The following is a 21076-nucleotide window of genomic DNA, read 5'->3' on the forward strand; positions in this document are numbered from 1 at the left end:
CCCTTCAAGATGCATTGGAATAACTCTGGTGATCCCTTAGCATTTTATTTGGCGCCATCCTCAAAGAAAAAAATTACAAAATTGTCCAAATACTTGAAAAACTGATGATATTCTCACCATCCTCTACTAATTCAGTGCTAATTAGCAAATATTAGCATGCTATCACCCTAAACTAAACACAGTATTATGATACAGTTAACATCAGCATTGTTAGCTTGCTGATGTTAGCATTTAGCTCCATGCACTGTGTCTGTTCACACTCACAGAGCCACTACCATGGCTCTAGACTCTTATTTCTTTCTTTCTTTGTTCTCTACTATGTGACCCACATTAGCATGAATGCGTAGCACAGATATTAACTATACGTGTCTGCCCATCACTCAAAACTGACCATTAACATAAACTGAAACTACTGTCTGAAGGGTAATATTACTGGCTCCTTTGTGTAATTTGTGCAACCACATTCTCCATTACATCATTTCATGTGACCATACTATATGATTGTATGAACTCAACAGTAGCAAGTCATTTGAAGATTTATGCATTTAATTGTTTCAAGTGTAATTCAGGCGACATTCATGTTCTCTAATTGTAGAGAGAACTGTAAAATGATACACAAACAACAAACATGAGTGAACTACAGTGTGTTCCAGGGGTAAGCCTGTTTGATTGTTCTGATTGAAGAAGCCTTTCAGTGCAAATCTAAGTAAACTTATTTTATTTGCTAACCAATAAGGCACAGAAGTGAAGCAACCTTCCTGTCCTGGATCAGGCCTGCAGATTGAAGCAGCGTGCAGCGCTGAGGATGTCGTCTCTGGTCAGATAACATCCACAGAGTTGCCTCAAGCCGGTGAATGACTCTCTCCCATGCATGACACGCCAGTTGTCGATGAAAATCACCTTATTAAGAAAAGAGAGGGTATACACCGAATTACACTTATAATTCTATCTTTGTTTACTTTCCATAATCCTAAAACTATACATTTATTGCTTTAGACTGACAGAATTGTTTTCTGGATTGGGCATTTTTGAATGCAAAGATTTAGTGGCACTTCCTTCAATCAGTGTAACTTTCTTACTTTCCCTGGAGTCAGTTTCACCCATAGCTCGTTCTCCGGCCGCCTTAGTTCTGTTGTCAGCTCTCGATGACCCACGTACCATCGCTGAACAGTGTCATGGGGGATTGTGTTTATCACTGATCGGTCATAGTTGTTGTAACTGTTGAAAAAAAGAAAAAGCTTTTGCTGTTAATTTGAAATTCAAAACATTTCATCATATCTTGAAAACTACAGAATATTCCTTTTGAAAGATGTAAAAATAGCAAGAAGTTCAGTTTATTTATAGCCAAGAACACAAAATATTGAAAGGAAATAAATACAATAGGTCATGGTGAAATACAGTTGCTACGAATGTGTATAAAATTCTGGATCAGAGAAATGATGCAGTGGGTGAAAATAAAGCAAAATGTAAAAGCATGTTTTATCTAACAGTGAAGCTAATTAGATGGAATTTTAAGACAAACACTGGACAGTTAATGCAATGTCCGATTATTCAGTACTGCAAAAAAATGAGTATAATGACATCCACTTTAAGCACAAACATACCGGATCAGGTAAAGTTCATTGTTCCAAGGATAGACGTTAAGCACGGGGCCGATGCCGATCATGTGGTTTTGATGGTTTCCAGTGTTTTCAATGTACTCGTGCCTGATGGGCACACGGGCAAGCAGCTCAAAGTTTTCAGGGGACTGCTGTCGTAGTTTTTCTGCAGCATAGAATCCATCCACAAGTAATGTCCTTCCCCCTGTTCCCTCATGCTTCAGGCAGTGAAAAACCTGTATTCTGCAAAAACAATCAGTTTTTAAAGCTACTGCAAGGTTTGCAAAAAACTATTTTTAAAAAATCTGTGAGTATAATGTAGTTTATATCAAAATTGAAACTGCTCAGTGTGATGAAAACCATTCACACTAAAGGCTGCCAATTATTCAGAGTGACTGTACATTTATCTCATAGCTCAGAGTTTTTCAAATGTTACTTTTTCAGTGCTTCACAGACAAAATTCCCTTCACTTTCATTGTATTGGGGCTGTTCTGAAATCCCATATCAGTCCATCCCACCTGCACTTACCCACATGGCTCCTGAAAGTATGAGGTGTCAGTGTGACGATCCAGGGCCATCTGACTGTAGGCAGTGTCTCCTCTCGAAAAATCTGAAGTAAAACTCCACATTCTTCCATACGTGGTCTCCCTTGTGAGTGACACACACAAAAACACAAGTGGATAAGAAACAAGTGGACAAAGCCTGAACATCTTCTGCACTGCCTGTGAATGTTGCCATTGAATGGTAATGCAGAATAGTTGTATGAGGATGCCTTTTGTAGAAGACAGAGTTTCACTAATACCTGATAAGACTGGCCCTCTGGGTAACTGCCTCTGTGGCCTCCACTGTAGCTGGGACATCATCCACAAAAGCGATCCCATACAGCAGGTAGTTCTGAAGAAACTTCTTCAGTTCATCATCACAGCTCATAAACGTGTCCCATTTGGCTGAGGGTATGTTTGCACTTTTGTAGATGTCTGAGTTCCAAAGGATGCGTGGCTGAACGGTGCTCTGCTTCTTTCCTTCGTAGCTGTTCTCAGCCAGCCAGCTAAGGCTGTACTTAGACACATGACCATCAGGCCCTGGGATACAAACATGGAAAACATTGTTATTAGGTACAATTAATGGAAAGTGCATTTAAAACTAAATCTGACCTGATTTTGACTGATCTTAATTTTTTTGTTTGTTTTTTAGTTTTTTACAGTATAGTTGGGGGGGATCACAGTGTGTGTCAGTATATTTTAAGATGCTAACTTTATTTGTTGTTCAATATTAGTAACGCACATCTAAAATACATTGATTGATCTAATGTTTATTGACAAGAATGGATTACCAACTTGACAAAGCAAGCAACCGCCCTAGCAACGCAGACCACCAGGGACCCAAGTACACAACAGCCAGGACATTTAAGTACGTGCACATGGGGCTCTGATCTGGGTTCTGATGGGAAGCATGAGTATCTGTGGGGGCCCCTGCAGCACTGAGACTAAGCATTTAGTGAACAGAGTCTTATGAGGGCCAATGCTCATGCACAGAAAACCCCTCCCAGACTCAGCTGACCTTGAATTCGAGCTGCTGACAGGGAGAGGCACAGCTGCCAGAATGCCTGCAGGAGCCTGTGCATCATCAACTGTCTCGGGGCTGACGGGGCCCCATTTGTCAGTTCATGTAAGACACAGTGCCACTCTTGTGTGCACATAAAAACACTGTGACAATCCACCCTTTGTGCAAGAACTGCTGAAACAAACCACAGGGAGGCATCAGTCATCCTTTAGGACAGCCCTGAGTAGCACGTAGCATCTTGTCCATGTTTTGCTCCTCATTTTAACAACGGAATTCTCCGGCACTATAATTATCCTCCTGCTCATATCAGAGCTGACCCATGCTGGGTTGAGGGGGTCACAGAGATTAAAACTGTGGGGTAACAAGGCAGGAGAAGTGGGAGGATGAGTGCTTGGACTGCACATGAAGCCACTGTATTTTACTTGCAATGGACACTGTAGCATCTGTTTCCTTTTAAACACCTGGGTGCCCCGGGACCATTTACTCCTCTTACTCAGAAAATAGGCAACTAAATCCCTGCAGGCTTTTTTTTCGAAGTGTGTAGGAGCAGACTGCTGCTGGTGGAGACAGAATAAGGGATGGCTCCAGCTAGTCGTGGCTGTGTGCTGGTTAAGCTAGTTCAACTCTGTCTGCTCAGGCCTCTCAGGGGACCAGCTCAGTGGTTTGGAGGTCTGCTCCATCTGGGTGATTAAGGGGAGGATGAGGTGTTGTGCTGTGTCCTGCGTGGCACAGGTTATCATGTGAAAGGAGAAACCTGCAGTTTTCTTCACCTGGATTACAACAGCAAAGCAAACCCAAGAGTTTGAGAGTGAATTAACTGACTAATTATAATTGGTCTAAATAAAGGTTCCATGTTAAAAAAACGATTGGAAGAAATGTATGTACACACTTCATTAGTCAGAAAACATTCTTTTATTTATTTTATTTTTTTATATTTTGTACATCTGCCTTTATTTTTCATGACAGATTCGATCTCCTGGACAGGGATGACACCAGTCTTGCATCAGTCTGTGGACAGATGTTCTGCTGCTCTTCACAGATGTTTCTTTTCAGCTGCCCTTTGCTGGAGGGGGTTTGTTGCTCTTCCTTCCATTTTAAACTTCTCCAGAGCTGTTCTATCAGATTCAAGTCAGGGGACATACTTGGCCAGGTCATAGTTTTAACATTTTTCCTTCTTTACAAACTTTGTTGTGAATTTTCAGACCTATTTTTCAGTGTCATCTTTTTATGTGACAACGGCTGATGGTTTGTGTTTCCAGTTTGTTAAAGATGTTGCAACTCCCTGATTGCTGATAAAGGTCAGTATCTAAATGCAGGTTACATAATGCTCCTTTTACGTGTGAACATCTTTTTTATGGTTTACAACTGAAACAGTCCACGGTCTTATTTCATTACCTGATAACACCAGGATTACCTCAAAACAGAGTGGATCACAGAGGGAAAAGTCCACTTCGCCTTTGCCTGTGCAGAGAACTTCACGTCATGTGTAATGATCATTTGCTAAAACGTTTGAGTCATTCACAGCTATATTCTCTGATTTATGTGTCGTGTGCATGTGCTGAAGTTAATATGGATAACATCTTGGTTTGTTGTAAAGATGGATGTCTGAGATGTCACACCTATTCCTGCAGTAAATTCCTGGATGCAGACTATTGGTTCACTTAAAGTAAATTATTAAACCTGACCTGAGGTTTCGTGTTTAAATGCTTAGGTTCTCTTGACTTTTGCTTGATCATTTAAAGCATTATTTTTGTTTGCATTTTCTAATAAGTTGAATAGCTGACATCTATTCAAGTAAATTACATTTGACTGTATCCAGATGTAATATATTGCCCAATGAGGGTCTGAGGTTTGATAATAACTAAACCAAACATGTTTTTTTTTCTCAGAAACTACATTTCAGCCTGGAATGTTACTGTCCTTTGCTCCAACCAATCATAACATCTATGTGATGGACCTGTCAAGTCCTCTCAGAGATGCTATGCAGTCTAAGTGAATGTAGTAGTAACATGCCGAATAATACAAAGCCAGTTCTTGATAAAAGTGTTTTAAATGCATTTGTTAAAATGTAAAAATGTGTTTGCCAAACACAGTGCACACTGCAGGACAGGCAGTTCAGTCTTAAATGAGAGATTATGCAATTCCACAGGATCCACCTTAGATGATATAGTGAGCATTTCTAAACAAATGCAATGAATCAATTTACCACCAAATGACACATTGCACAGTGCACCTGGAGTCTCTGGGGGCCAAGTTGCCTGCTTTGCCCAGTTGGCAAACCAGTCTTTTGTTATACCTTTTTAACTGTGTCATTACAATGCATTTATTTTGAATGATGTGTTGGAGTAATGATGTAGACTGTGAACCATAGCTTAACAGGGATTTAAAAGCACTATAGACATGATTTATCTAACAGGCCACCTCAGTAATCCACCCTTTTATTTCCAGCCCTTCGCTGTTTACCCTGTTGTACTTGTAAGTGACTTACATGTGAGGACGAGGTGGCCATCTTCCACCGCTGTGTTGTCTGGCCGGATGTTGAGGTCTATGCTCCCAGTGTCCAGGTTTCTCTGGTTTGTTTGGGAGTTGTAGGACAAGGCGGAGCGGCAGTGATCCCGCAGCCACACATAGTTAAAACGCATCGGCGTCCCTCCGCAGTTGACCTCTGTTGATTTCACATGCAGGGGCTTAACACTAAGACACAAAGTTTGCCTCACAAACTGGTATAAACTGGGTGAAAATAAAGTCATCAGACTCACCGAGATAGTCCTGATGTAAGTGAAGCGCTGCAGGAGCTGCAGCACAGGCACGGATCTGCACCTTGTATCTCCATGGTGTCTGTGTGTTTCTGAGACCAGACAGCAGCTGAGCCTGTTTCAGCGCAGGTCGCAGGTTCCTCTTTAACGTACCAAACATCCCTGAAACCAACACAACTTTTTAAATAATAAACCCTTCGCAGAACCGGCCCCCCTAATGTAAAGTATTGTGCTTATTTTGTCCCTCGCTTCACTGTCACACCAGAAAGCCTTTAATCTCGTAACATTCGTCAGTACGCAGAGAAAGTCCGAGATTAATTATTAAACACTGCATGGTTTCTCCTGTCATTTACTTTAATGTTGTGCAGCTTAACCAAAGACAGACGGTACAGACCATCATGCGCGCAGACGTCCTCGCCTCAGTACCCGGATGTGTAGAACAAACTTGTGGACCACTGAATACTACAGAGTTGTTTTGGTTGCTAATAACATTAAAGCAGGAAGCCCAGCAGCAATTCATTATTACACTGATACTTTTCATAAATGGTCAAAATTGATGCAGCTGAGGCACAGATGTTCTGACTTTAAGGCCAATACAAGCTCTAAAATCCCTGGATCCTACATTACATTTCCAATATCAGCATTTTGATTGTTTTATCTGAATTTGCTCTCAATCCTGTAAGCAGGTCTTTGCCAAAATAAGTGAAAACACACTGTGTGTACAGAAGGTGTGTAGGGGCATTAAAATTGTGCTTTCGAGCTCAGAAAATGGGTATCAGGTAGACTCAGCAAACGAAGCAGGAGCGGATAAACCAGTTCTCCTGACTTTAAACCAAGTAAACTGCTGTGGCATTAGATTAGAAGATTAGTGGAGTAGGTGGTTGCAGAGGTGCAGGCAGGTGGCTGCAGGGTTTCCCTCAGGGAACATTCTGACTTGTCAACAGCACAGGTGTTACTGGTAACATTAACAATCACTCAAGTGTCCCAGTAAGCCTTGACCGTGTGACAGTGAGGACACATGCATAGTACAGGAACCACGAAACTTTATTATTCATACCTGTTCTTTTCATTTCTTCTTTTTTCTATTCGTTTTTACTGTGACTGCCAAAATGTCTGCACTCATTGAGAATATGGTATTTTCTGTGGCTAAGGTTAACAATTTAACAAATAAGAGTGTATGAGTGTACTATAATGTCAGCGGAGGTGGTGTTCTTTTCAGGCTTGGCAGCTCAGCTGTAATACACTGCAGGAAACCTTGGCAGAGGTGGGGATCTCTGAGGACAACTAGTGAGCAGAAGGGGAGTAACTGGGTCTGATATGAGGTTTTAGTGATGCAACATGACACTAATAAAACAGAGTCAGCAGAGGGTAAATCAGTGTCAAAATGTGACAGAAGCAGTGTGTGTGCTGTTCACCTGACAGCGGAAAAAGACTTTTTCTACCATGGGAACTTAACAGCACCTTCACAGGTAGCCATTGTCACAGGGTCTGCTTTTGTTTCCACCTTCCTGGAACTATGATAGACAGTACAAACATGCATGCTGGCTCCCTCTGGAGTCCCCTCTGGAAACTGGCAGCTTTTCTGGACTGAATACCTTTTCCTTTAGCTAATTAACACTGGGGTTTCCAAAACAGCTCATGAAGTTCAACCAAAGAACACACATAAGTATAACAACAAGGGAGGAACACTCCTCGGTCATTACTTTCAGCACTCTGTGGAAAGCATTCATATAAAAAGGAAATTATACAGATAAAAGAGTGATTTGTACATATAGTTAAAGTAAAGAGTGCTGTTTTGTTTATGCCAGACATAAATCAAGTATATTCCCTCTCATCAAGTAATGGATGACTATGCATTCTCTGGACTGTACAACCTGTTTTATTTCAAAGGCTGAGCGTTTAGGTTGTGAGCAAAATCAATCCAGGAAATGCAGGAAAACATTTAGGAAAACATTCATTTTGCACATATTTTAACAAGTAATTTTAACACTCTTTATTGTGGTCGGCGTTGTTGTCAAACTAAGTCGACTTTTAATGCATCCCTCCACATTCATATATTTGTTACAGGCCCCAGAGCTAATCCCCTTGTTCGCAGGATTGCTGCACTTGCTTAACCGTATCATAAAAACACACCCGTGCATGCTGCAGCAGTTACCATTTAGCCCAGTGGTGTCTGTTAATAAATCATGTCATCGGAGCGCTGTCACTGGTGATTGTTGGATATCTTTGTATAAAATTAGCACCCAGACAATCATACTGCGGCTGGATGCGCTGTTTGTAACGGACATCTTCGGTGAGCTGCTGGGAACACCGTCTGTAGGACTCCGTTATTTTTTGCTTCCTTGTAGTCTGATTGTTCAGCCCTGCTGAGAACGCTGCGGTAATGCTGCTTTCATGAGCTGTCGGAAATTTGGTACTTTCTGTCAATTGAAAACGTATTGTTTAAAACGACAAACATAAACGTAGATTGTTTACCAGGATGTGATATATAGGGATTAATCAACATAGCAACGTTTTTAGTAAATGATACAGGTGATGTTTCATAGTTTGGAAATTGTTATCTATTATTATTATTATACATTTCTATTATTCTTTGTCGGCTGTGACATTTATTGTGAAAATCAGATGAGTACGAAGTTTCGTTGGTTGGTTATGAAATCAAAGGGAAAGAAGATTATCTGAGAGACATACAATTAAAAGTAGAGGGAATTTTTGAATAACAAGTGCATAATAAATAATAAATAAACAAAATAAACAGTCAAAACAGAGAAGGCAACCAGTCAGTGTGAAGAGTCTTAATTATTGCATTAAGTATTGCATTAAGTAATGGGTCACTGAATGGCTCTGCATACTAACCATATGGTGGCTGTCCAGCAGATCACTTGACAGATCTGCTGGGCTTTATTTTCCGCGTCGGCCCAGCTCAATGTGTTCTACTATGTGCACAATTTTGAGCACACTTTGAGCACTGGGATTTAGGAGCTTACAGAGAGCACGTGAAGGCAGCATGAGCCTGCCCCCTCTGAGCAGCAGTTACATGTTTACTTGCTTTGTCAGCGGTGTCCCCGCGGCAGAGATCTCGTGTACCTCACCTGCTGCTGATCAAAACCTTGGACTTTTATCTCCACACAGTGACTTATCAAATCATCGGTGCTCCTTATCAGCAGTTTCCTCTCCCGCAGCATATATATATTTTTTTGGCCGGCCTCTTGCGGACCTTGAGCGGGGGCACATCGGGTTCACAGGGTATTTTTTTTTTCTCGCCAACAGAGAAAGATGACGTTAAAGTCCAATAAAAACGAACCTGCCGTCCTACTGGAGCCTGTCAGCAGCGTCCGGACAGCTCTCTCCGATCTGTACCTGGAGCAGCTCCTTCAAAACAAGCCACGGTCTGACAAGGTATGGTTTAATATTTACTTTCTTTTTTTTGCAACCCCCTCCCCAGATTTTGTAGTGCATGTTTGCTTCCGGGAAGCAGAGATGGGGCACATGACCGTTGTTTGTTCATCGACTACATTTCTTCATAAAATAGACCCAGTTCTGTCTGCATGAGACAACTTAGGGAAACTGAATGTGTTGATCTTTTTAAACAAAGAATGAATACATGCAGGCCTTTCTCCAGTCAGCTGCTCTGTGACAGTCAGTAACCTGTGCACCGCTCAGCTTTGCTCAGTCAGCCTGAGCTGAGATCCAGCAGACATTGCATAGGCAATTTCAGTTCTGCATTTCCCCCCAAAACTACATGTGGAAATCAGCTGACAAACTGGAGAGAGCCGGTCTATGTGTAAAAAGCTGTGATCTTAGGACAATGAGTCAGTAAACCGGTGGTATGGAGCCACACAAATTGTATTGATCTCACAATTGTCATGTTAACATGTGACAGCAACGTCATTTTAAGCCTCAATAAGCCTTTACTGGGACAGTGTTATGCAATATTAAAGCAGATAGATCAAAGGGAAACAAAGTTGATGATAGTCCATTTTTAGCAGTGCTGTGTAATCCTGCCTGCAGCTATGCTGAGGAATTAATGTCAACAGAGAGTGGAGGCCATGGAGGTTGTTTATCATCACACTGTACCAGACTTTTGTTCATTCTTGTCTTCACAGACTATGTTGTAAAACCAGTGATAATGCCTTCAAGGTGGGAAACACCTTATAAGCATGACCGTGAATTTTCTAACAGTAGCAACTTTTCTTGTAATGGTTTGGAATGAGTCAGGGAGGACGAAACCTCATTTAAATCTCCGACGACCTCTGGGCTCAGATTTGGCAGCCAGTGATACCGAGGGAACTCTCTGTGCTGAACTACTTCTGTGAATTTGAAAAGTCAGCACTGAACTACTGAGGGAAATGTTGAAGGGAGGAAGCTCCTTTCCTGATATCAGCATTTTTTTTTTCAATAGCCTTGAGAAACAATCTCGCCAACGTGTCCTTCTGCTCAATGCTGATTTGTGAAATCACTGTCTTTAAGTGAGCTCACGTGGTCCATTATCTCACAGTGGGGACCAGTGTGTATAAAGTCTGTCATGGGTGATACACTGCGTCTTCTGGATCCTTTATCTTGAGTTTGGTTAAGATGAGTGAAGTGACTAAGCCTGTTGTGCTCTGTTCAGTGTTGAGTGTTTTTGTCCTGCCACACTCTGAGTTATGATCCTTTGGAGATTACTCCAAATACTTCAGACTCAAGAACTGTGCACTAGCCCTCCATAGACAGTCATTCATGCACGTCTTTTTAAGCTCAAGGACAACTACATGACAAGTTATTTTAGCCACGCCTTTTGCCTGCCATTGCCTCAGACCATGAAATGAATATTAAGACCCTAACAAGTTTAGACCAGTCTTGCTTCAGGCAAATGAGACCTAGCAGGAGACAGAGGTCTGAATGTCCTACTTTTTTTTTTTTTACTTCTATCATCTATCCAGATTGTTCTAGCCTGAGTTCAAAGAGGCTGTAGCTGCTAAAGGTTTGAGTTTGTCTCATAGGACCATAATCCACACACCTTCAGAGTCGCATAGGTCAAATATTGATCTACTGCATTCCTTCAAGAGATCAATACATCTTATCCTGTTGGCAGGAGATCCACCCAAATCCTGCAGGGGGGAAAAGGATTAATAATTAATATTTTTTGGCCTAAATGGCAAATCTTCTTGAGAGCAAGAGAGAGAAAAGACAGGACAGAGACAGATTGTATTGTAATGTAATCAGTCATAGATCATGGCCAAAAAGCAGAACAATAGCAATTGATTTTTTTTTATAGTTTATTATCTTAGCCAGAGATTGTCTTTGTGAAATGTCCCTATCACATTCTGTTTGATCTACTTTAATCAGCTTCAAACAAAGAAATGAGCAAATGTCCAGAACAGGAAGTGCTCTGCTCTTTCCTGAATGCAGCTGTTTGTTTATCCTGTTTCTTCTCCGCACCCAGAAGTGCTATCCAAGTTTCTGACACAGTTTCCTGTCCCCAGTTTTAGTAACGTGTGTTGACTGTTACCAGTGATTGGACCACACTGTGTGACAAACACAGATGAATGCCTTTTAATTACGAGTTTATCTCTCTACGCTCTGATCATTGTGAGTGATTGTGCTCATTGTCAGGATTGTGATGAGACACATTGGATTCAAAAGGCCTTTTAGTGCTAATGAAAAGCTAATCACACAAATATATAATGGTAATATTTAACCTTAAGATTTGACATTTGTCAGTTTCCCTCCTACTCATTCAAGGGTGTTAGCGTTACCCAGTATTTGTGAATATAGGTTTAAGCTATTTCTGCCTGTAATGAGCTCACACAAAAAAATAAATATATATCATTACCCAGCTTTTCCAGGTTTAGGTACTTTCACACAGCTTAGTGACTCATTACATTCATCTACAGATGTCATAAGATTACGAACATTACACAGATCCACAAATTTCACTTCCCGTTCTCTTTGAGCTGCCATAAACTGAAATTGTTTGTTCCTAGAATATCAAGTAAAACAGCTTTGGATTTCAGAGATAGAAATCAGTGTGTGTTGTGTCAGAACAGATATTTATGTGGTGATTTTGTCTGTGGCAATATCGCTGAAGAGATTCCTTTCCTCTGTGGATTCTGTGGATGTAATTTCATCTGTTCACCACGGGACCTCGTCCAAGAATTCCCTCCTGGTACAGTCCTGAGCACAAGGCTGGTAAATAACTATCATGCTGCACAGAAAAACAACTGGCTGGCTTTCATGACGCCCACGCTCAGCCTTCTCCTGACTCACCATCTCTAAGTATGAATACAAAAATAGTTGCTATTTTTTTGGGGGGGGGGGCCTTGGAGACCATCTTCCACAGCTACTGAGCACAGTTTACTAAATCATTATTATATTTTTCTTATAGGCTAAGGACTTTATTTAGTCAGACGTTCATAAGCACAGTTGTGGTGCACACACATATTTGTTAAAGATATTAACCTTAACATACTGCTGTTATGGGCAGTGTTGTAGGGCTGAGGTTATAGGGGAGGTGGAGGAGGGCGATAATGATATTTATTAGTTTATTGTAGTGCTGATGCTGGAAGATAGATAATATATTTTTTTGCTGAAGCAGTGCTGATGTGTCATTTTCACACAGAAATTTTGTGCTGATGCAGGTAATCGAGTCAGTTTAGTGACCTTTTAATAAACCTTTTGATGCTGTGCATTCACTGTACTGTTGTATACACGAGTGCCATCCACAGGGTAGCAGTTTATTTCCCAGGAATCACTGTGGGATAACTTAACTTGAATTGGCATGTTTTTAGTATGACTCCTCACCTCTTTACTGTCTGGCTCTGTCAGAGGATCACTGACAGTGATCTGGACTGGAGACCACCTTTGTTGACACTGTGGGAACCGTGGATTTCCGGCTTTTAGACTCTTCTTTGGGTTCATTTAAGTGTAAAAGCACAGGCTGAATCCACAATGTCAGCCTTTGGGCTTTTTCCCCCCTTTTTTTTTCCTTTTTGATTTCCGTACCAAACTTTAATGAATTTGGAAATTTTTCCGAGAAGAATCAGCTTCCTTACATTAATCCTTGTCTTTGATGTGGTGACCTGATGAGACTGGTGGTATCCATGACCACATGAACCTGGTGGACCAGATCACTGGATGAGGTTAATGAGGTGTTATAACACTGGGTTAATTTTCAACCTTGAACATATGTTGAAACTGCAAATGAAACATGGCTGTTGGAACAGATTAGGAGAAAGCTTTCACTGCATTTATTGGAAATACTGGTGTGAAAATGATCTGATCTGCCCTGATGAACTGACTGTAATTCTTTGGAGCAAGGTTTTGAAATGAATTACATGATTTTTCATTTTGAGCATTTTGAACTCATTTTAATAAAACCATAAATGTTATATCTTTTTTTCTTTTTCTAAACAGGCAGCTATGCAAACCTATGAGAATAAGGGGGCTGAGGTTTACTCCAATGGTAGTGCTGGACACATGAACGGCACAGAGGTGACCAGGATGAAAGAAGTAGCATTTGAAAAGAATCCTTCAGAGCCGATGGTATACTATTGACACACACACACACACACACTAATTTTTTTACATTTATAGATTTGTGCTGCTGATTCCTCCTCATTGACTGTGGTGTTGTCCTGCAGGGGGTCACTCTGAAGCTGAATGACAAACAAAGGTGCACTGTGGCCAGAATATTGTATGGGGGTATGATCCAAAGACAAGGTAATTAATCACAGTGTGCTCAACTGCTGTGTGTTAGAGAGAAAGTTCTTTACCCGAAAAGGTCAATAGTTTGTCCCGGTCCCAGCATATCTGTCTTAGAATGACCATCTGTATGTACTGGAGGAGCTCTGTCTCATGTCCTGATCAATGACTGCACAATATGATGACCAATGAAGTGTCTTACATTTATTTCAGTTTTTGTTCACATGTCAGATGTGGTTTGATTATGGACTGCTGCTCAGTATTATAACTGTCAGTAATTATCTGTATTCCTACTATAATGGCCATTTTGATAGACAGTTCTTTTGGCTTCTCTTGTCTTCAGCTTATCTCTCAAGAGAATAAATATTACCACAGAAGCTACTAGTACGTATTAGGATCATTGTAACTGCGAATAAAGAGCCTGAGCTGGAACACAAATGAGCATATTGGATAATTCTACACTTTTGGTTTCTTCTTCTCTCCAGGGTCCTTACACGAAGGGGATGAAATAGCAGAAATCAATGGCAAAAGTGTAATGAACCAAAGTGTAGACCAGCTACAAAAGATTCTGGTGAGTTGATACATTATAATTTAAACAATTTCTTAACAAACAGTACTTTTGGCAGGATAGTTAATGCTACTTTTTATTTTTTATTGCACATCTCTTACATACAGAAAGAAACCAATGGAGTAGTCACAATGAAGATCATTCCCAACCTGCAGAGACGATCCCGAGCCTGTGAGGTAACAACAAGATTTGCAGAATATGCGTTTAGCTTTGGTCTTGTGGTGCATTAGCTTTCCATTCAGACCGCATGGTATCTTGATGGGGTTTGATTTTGATTCCTTTGATAACCTACTTTTGTTTTAAAAAAGGATTTCGTTCTTTATTAGGTGAATCTGCTGTTAGTCAATGAACAACCCAGGTGACTATAAAATTAGTTCAGATTTTAAGAACATCACTCTCATTAGTTTCGCTAGTTTGACTTGAAACACTTTGGTAGTGTGTTTCATTCTGCCATCAACTGGCCACAACTGGCGTTTATGTTCTCCAGCAATGAGTCACGAGGCTCCTTTGGCATAAAAATGGTTGCTGGCTTGTCAGTTGCTAGTGATTTAACAACATACTGTACATGAGTATGTGATATGTAAAACAGTATAGTAAACATGGATTTAAAAGAGCTTTAATTAAACATTTAATTCAGTGGCCATATAGAAAAAAATTACATTTTATATATTGAAGCCACTTTTGTGTAAATAAAGTTTATCTGTGCATTTAGTTCTGTCTTTGCTGTGGCCAGTGATGGCAGTCTACTTAAAAGCTTATAGTCCATTAATATTTAGGCTTAGTTGATACAGTTTGCATATTTTAATGCTCAAAGAACATTATTTTTGGTGACCCAGACCACTCCAGTGCACCCACTTTTAGTAAATAATGGGTGTGTTAATTTTGTCTGTGTACAGCTGTCACTAGAGTGACTCAGGGAAACCACAAATGTTCTCTACTAAGAAAAAAAACTCTACTAACACCTGTATTAATTTACCCTGCATAGAATTTACACGTGGTCCTGCTATGATCTTTGACGGTTTAGTCCTGATTTGTACATAAGCTCATCTCGTTGGGAAATTAAATTGGAAATCCCTGGAGGAGTTAGTATTCTAATCTTGGGTATGAATAAACAAGACTTTCTGTAGCTGCTCAACTGGTTAATTTTATTCACATACCAAAGAAGTTAGCAGCACAATTAGACTTCACTCTTGGATTCTTGTAGTTGGAGACGACTGCTGATTTTCACTATTTGAATTGAACTGTTCAAGATCATATTATGAACCTGTATATTCTGTTGAAGGGTGAATTTCTCATCTAACATTTGTAGAATCCAATTATATGTGTTTGAAGTCCCACAATGAATATTTAATCACAAAGATGCTGCACAGGTACTGTAGGTCTTTTAAGTCCAGCATTTACTAAAGCATACATATTTATGTCATTAAGCTCCCATTACAATGATATTTTGTTCAGCATATGCAGAAAGTTGTTGCTTATAGTGCTGTGCACTGTTAAATAGAGAAATATGTGAGATAATACATGAGAGCAATGTGTGAGAGCAAGATGGCTTCAGTGCATTAGCCATGAACTGCAAAATATCTGATCCTCATACAACAGGAACATCTTAAAAGAATTACAGTTAAACACATTACAGTTACTTAGAACGGATGAACTGAAAACTGGAGAAAATGTCTTCGTAGATTTCACAGGAACTGTAGAAATTGTCCATCACTTGGAGACCACAGGTTATCAGCTAAGTCCAGTTCCAAACACCACATGCATACTTCAAACGTTGATTAGTTCAAATTTAACATGTGTTCTCAACCTATAGATGTACATGAGGGCCCAGTTTGACTATGACCCCACCAAAGACGACCTGATCCCATGCAAAGAGGCAGGTCTGAAGTTTCAAACTGGTGACATCATTCAGATCATCAACAAGCAGGATCCGAACTGGTGGCAAGGCAGAGTGGAGAGCAGTGATGCTGACTTCGCTGGACTGATACCCTCCCCAGAGCTCCAAGAGTGGTAAACAGCTCTGACACACTATCTGATCATTAATCCTGAAGCACTTACCATCACATGGCACAGACCTCTGAACATCGCTAACTGTTCCCAGCTCAACTTAAATCTGTGCTTCCACTGCAGGAGGGTGGCAAGTAAAAGCAAGGCCAGAGAGGGCAGTCAGTCCTGCAGCCCATTTGGAAAGAAAAAGAAGTGCAAAGACAAGTACCTGGCTAAACACAGCTCTAGTGAGTGTATCTCTGGAATCATGTTTTCTGCACTTTCTCTCCATTATGCTGTAATATAGTTTTGGTTGAAATAAAATATTTTCTTTTGCAGTTTTTGACCAACTGGATGTGATTTCTTATGAGGAGGTTGTTCGGCTTCCTGCTTTTAAGAGGAAAACACTCGTGCTTATTGGTAAGCTTCCTAGCTCTGTTATATTATCTGTATCAAATGTTTAAAAGTGTAATAAGACATTTTGGAACATCCATTCTGATCCACACGTTCTCAAAAAATGACAGCATATGTTTTTGGAACTTTGTTCTCACAGTGTATCTCAAAGTATATGTACTTTAATGTAACTTATTTTAATCAAGGGTATTTCTATGCAGCCAAAGATTCAGACGCAAAGATCAGCCTTTGATCAAAATAACCTTGAAAATAAAAATTCTGCTCTGTTTTTTTAGGTGCGCCTGGTGTAGGAAGGAGCCATATCAAAAATGCACTACTGACCAAATATCCAGAGAAATTTTCCTACCCAGTGCCACGTAAGTAGACCCACATTCTTCATCGGTTTTCAAGATCATCAGCTAAGGTTGCCAAACCATTAGAAATCTTCAATTTTAATTCCACACAGACACCACCAGACCCCAGCGTAAGGATCAGGAGAATGGACAGGAATATTATTTCATCTCCGATGAAGCCATGACCAAGTGCATTGCTGGGAATGAACTACTGGAGTATGGCAGCTTCCAGGGAAACATGTTTGGCACCAAAATTGAGACCATCCAGAAGATCCACGAGCAGGAAAGGATTGCTGTGCTGGATGTAGAACCACAGGTTGACATTTACAGGCTTTTCTGGAAACATTACACGAAAGAAAACATTTTAGTTAGAAGGCTAGTTTCACAGTTTTCAGTGTGCTGTAATTATTCCCCATGTTCAAATACTGATACTGGGCACATACCCATGGAAAAAGTGTACAAAGCTAGCCATCTCTAGATATCTACCTACAAGGTGACAACATGAAGGCAAATCCAAAATAAAGTCACTAAATCATCCATATGCTCATCACAAAAAAGCATTTTTCATGGTTTTCTATACCCCATCTGAAAAGCATTTGTCTCTTGTAAAATTTTGAACCTGGTCCTTCTACAGATTGTTTCGATCTAACACAAGTTCTTTTCTTTTTCTTACATTTTAATTCAGACCCTAAAAGTCTTGCGAACTGCCGATTTTGCACCTCTTGTGGTCTTCATTGCTCCGACCAACACAGCTCCCCAGGTGCTACACCTTTATCTGAATATGCTCAAATATCCTGAAACACCAATCAGCCACTAGCTGCTAATCCTCTATGTCTTGTCTCCTAGACGGAAAACCTGCAGATGATCCAGAAAGAGTCGGACGCCATTCTGACCACGTACGGACACTTCTTTGATGTGGTTCTCGTCAACAACGATGTGGATGAAAGCGTAAAAGGTGTGGAGGAGGCCATGGAGCGTGCCACCTCCACCCCACAGTGGGTGCCGGTATCATGGGTGTACTGACAGCTGTCTGGCACCAGCATAATACCTTTTGTTTGTTGAGAAGCAGTGCAATATCACTCTTAACACGAAACCTCTCGGTTAATGATGTCCCAGGTATGTATGGGTTTACTTTTTGGTTAATGTTAATCGTCACTGAGATTTTTTGCACAAATTCATCCCAAAAAAAAAAAAAAGCAATATGTTGAAAGGTTTATTTTAGAAAGTTGAGAACCTCTCCAGGGATGTTTTGTTTGGTTGTTTAGACATTCGTGCTTCAGGCTTTTGAGGGGCTACGAGATAGTTTTGGTGCCGCACACCTTCGTGGCTGTTGGAATGTGAGCAAATGCAAACTAGGACCACAACTGTGAATGAAATCCTCACTTTTAAATAACAGGATTTTATCATGTAAAACATTGATTCTGGATTCTTTTTCTTTTTTTCCTGTTCTCATTAGATTGTGCCATCAAATTGAGATTCTGAAATTGTTTGTTCGTTCATATAGTATGTGTAACTCCACACAATGATAATGTCCTCTACACAAAACCTTTCAGTCAGTCAGTGAAAGCCTCACTTATTTCACCACATCAAAACTGTATACCTCATGGGATACTGTAAAGGCACTTTTAAACAGAAAATAAATTTCCCTGCTCTGTTGCACCCGCTTCTTTGACTTTTCATGTGGAAACCTGTTCTTCAAAGCCCTTAAGCAAAACTGTGGCAGTTTTATGTCAGCAAGAAATGTCCTAAGTGCACAAAAATGTCTTCCATTAGATCCACATAAGACAGGAAAACACATGAAGAGCAAATCGAGGAGACTTAACTGAAATATAAAGCTTGATTTTTATACTCTTCTCTTAGTTTGAGGGGATATTTTGCCAGTTTTTCCACACTAGACTTTATTCCAGGTTTGCTGCCAATGTGGTTCATCGTGTCTGGGCAGAACATTCCATACTTCATATCTCCCTCCTAAAAATTTAGACTTGGTCTGTGGAGCTGAAGAATTGTGGGAATGTTTTTCAGACAAAGTCAAGGCTCAGAGCTTTTTGATCAATTATAGATGTGAGCTGTGCAATTCAAGTAACGTACCTGTATCTCCCACATTACAATTCTTCCCTCATCCACAATGTAGGGGAAATAGTTATGGGTTATACATGACAATAGATTTGTTCACAGCTTCTATCCAGATGAGGGTCAGTTTCCTGGTTGCATTGTTGGAATTACATACTTAATTCAAAATATAATTTAATATATAATAATTTAATTCTATGTGAAAAACACTACTTTTGTGTTCTCTTATGTCCATTAAATTGAAAGTACACAAATACATAGTATTGCAAATATCTGCAATGGTTTAATTAGAATGAATTTGTTTGGTTTACTATGTGGACATAACAAAATTAGCTTAAAAGATAGTGGTATAATAAAAAATGGAACTGGATCATGTAGTAATGGAACCGAAAATATCATACAACTATTGAATTTAGGTGTTAGTTCCTTAAACTTAAGACTGCCTGAAACCAGATCTGTGGCACATCAAGGGATGCAGTAACGCATTGTGATTATTCTCCCCATAACCAAACAACCAATAGCCAACAAATTAGTTTTTTTTCTGTAGAAATGCACATTCACTGAAAGAGAATGAGTTCAGGTGGCAGAAAAACAATAAAAGAAAATGTTTATTTTCCATTAAGATATAATTTTCCTCAAGAAATTTGCAGCAACAGATTGAACAAAAACAGCCCACTGTGTATGTAAATACCAAGTTAGTCACAAAACAAAAGACCTTGCCACCTGTACAATGTGCCTCTCATTATCAGTGAGTTGGCAACTGCGAGGGTGGGCAGCCATCAAAGCAGCATCCACTGCCTTTTTAGGCACATTGGCAGTGAGACAAAGCTGTCTTATGGTGCCACCATGTGGTTGTGTCTGCACAACTACAGCCACTCTGAGAACATCCTACATGTCATGTTCACCCTGTGAACTAAAAGACTGAATCTACATTTCATTTTTGGAACCAGACATTATATGTATGTCTTGTCCACACAACATTCAGAAGATCATATCAGAAATGCTGTGATCATCTGTCTAACATGAAGTTAACAGTAATGTTAAATACTTAAAAAGTATGCAAAATGCAATGTTACTGCCTTTCTAGAGAAATTTGCTATAATTGCTGATAAAAGCTTCTATTTATGTTTCCAGTGCTTTTTCTTTAAAGGCCCAAGCTCTGATTTTATCCAATTTCCCTAAGCATCGAAACAATAAACAAATAAATTACTGGTATTATCGTGAGTATAACTGGAGATCATTTGATGTATTTCTTAACTTTTTACAATTGAATAGAACAATTCCAGAAAAAAATAGACTTACTTTTAGTCTTTATTTCCATTCAGTCATGTTATCCAGTTCCCAGTGCAGCAAAGCTTCCTTCCATAATCCCACATTCAACCACTAAGTTTTACTGCTGATAATGGGCCCTAGTCGAAAACAATGTTTAAGTATTTGTTTGTGAAGCAGGTTTTGAAGAGCCTGTGATTCATCAGTTCAAACAACACTGCTCTAGAAATCCTAAGGGCAATAAATATGCTCAAAATACCGTACCACATAAACATACACACAAACTTGTAGCTTTGTTTTGAAAGCATTTTAAAAATAAAATGTCCTTTTTTTCTATTAATATTTATTTCAGATGAGCTTCAGGTACATTTGTAGTTGAGCAAAACTCCAGCGTATAACCACGTACTGTTGAGATGGATGTTGATGCAAAGAATAAAAGGAGACAAGAGTTTTTGAGTTCTACCAAACCAGAGACAATAAAATACTTTAGCAAACGTACTTGGTTCAGTGTTGTTGAGAATGGTCTTACTCTCTCACATGAGATTTCAGCCTGTCATTTACTTTAAGCTAACTGAGGCATCAAGTGGGATCAAGTTAGCTTTAGTAGATTTGATATCTATGTGGATGTTTCAGTGGCTGAATTAAACCTGACTAGCGATTCCCCAGAGTCAATTACCTGCTCAACAGAATACACGCTTTTGAAAATGTTTTGTGAAGATCTGCACCCACAAGTCCTGCCTTCATGACTGTAATCCAGGCAAGGATCTGTATGTGTTCCTGTACCATGTAGTCTTTGTTTTTTCTGCAGACATGTTGGTGATGCTTTTTCACATGGAA

At 39.9% G+C, this 21076-nt stretch overlaps 2 protein-coding genes across 2 annotated transcripts; one reads left to right on the top strand and one right to left on the bottom strand.

Moving 5' to 3' along the window:
• Positions 1-20: 20 nt before the first annotated feature.
• On the bottom strand, positions 21-9145 carry tmlhe (trimethyllysine hydroxylase, epsilon). The gene is made up of 8 exons (XM_041051477.1): positions 9010-9145; positions 5921-6079; positions 5650-5826; positions 2401-2680; positions 2127-2246; positions 1605-1841; positions 1080-1218; positions 21-900 (listed from the first exon to the last, which is right to left on the bottom strand). The coding sequence occupies exons 2-8, from the start codon at positions 6075-6077 to the stop codon at positions 769-771; spliced, it is 1242 nt and encodes a 413-aa protein (XP_040907411.1). The 5' UTR covers positions 6078-6079; positions 9010-9145; the 3' UTR covers positions 21-768.
• Positions 9146-9184: 39 nt separating this feature from the next.
• On the top strand, positions 9185-18557 carry mpp1 (membrane palmitoylated protein 1). The gene is made up of 12 exons (XM_041051476.1): positions 9185-9316; positions 13313-13441; positions 13540-13618; positions 14086-14171; positions 14276-14344; positions 15982-16178; positions 16299-16402; positions 16494-16574; positions 16844-16924; positions 17014-17216; positions 17586-17660; positions 17747-18557. The coding sequence occupies exons 1-12, from the start codon at positions 9194-9196 to the stop codon at positions 17921-17923; spliced, it is 1404 nt and encodes a 467-aa protein (XP_040907410.1). The 5' UTR covers positions 9185-9193; the 3' UTR covers positions 17924-18557.
• The last annotated feature ends 2519 nt before the right edge of the window (positions 18558-21076 follow it).

The sequence above is a fragment of the Toxotes jaculatrix genome, chromosome 12, assembly GCF_017976425.1.
Source record: "Toxotes jaculatrix isolate fToxJac2 chromosome 12, fToxJac2.pri, whole genome shotgun sequence".
Classification (NCBI taxonomy): Eukaryota; Metazoa; Chordata; class Actinopteri; family Toxotidae; genus Toxotes; species Toxotes jaculatrix.

Bases quoted from the DNA above. Each gene is read 5' to 3' on its own strand.
- mpp1 (XM_041051476.1), top strand. From the start codon at position 9,194: ATGACGTTAAAGTCCAATAAAAACGAACCTGCCGTCCTACTGGAGCCT. The intron at 14,345-15,981 runs GTAACAACAAGA...CTCAACCTATAG, and splicing joins GACGATCCCGAGCCTGTGAG to ATGTACATGAGGGCCCAGTT. The intron at 16,925-17,013 runs GTAAGTAGACCC...AATTCCACACAG, and splicing joins ATTTTCCTACCCAGTGCCAC to ACACCACCAGACCCCAGCGT.
- tmlhe (XM_041051477.1), bottom strand. From the start codon at position 6,077: ATGTTTGGTACGTTAAAGAGGAACCTGCGACCTGCGCTGAAACAGGCT. The intron at 2,247-2,400 runs GTATTAGTGAAA...GTCACTCACAAG, and splicing joins CAGAGGGCCAGTCTTATCAG to GGAGACCACGTATGGAAGAA. The intron at 1,842-2,126 runs GTAAGTGCAGGT...TTGTTTTTGCAG, and splicing joins TACTTTCAGGAGCCATGTGG to AATACAGGTTTTTCACTGCC.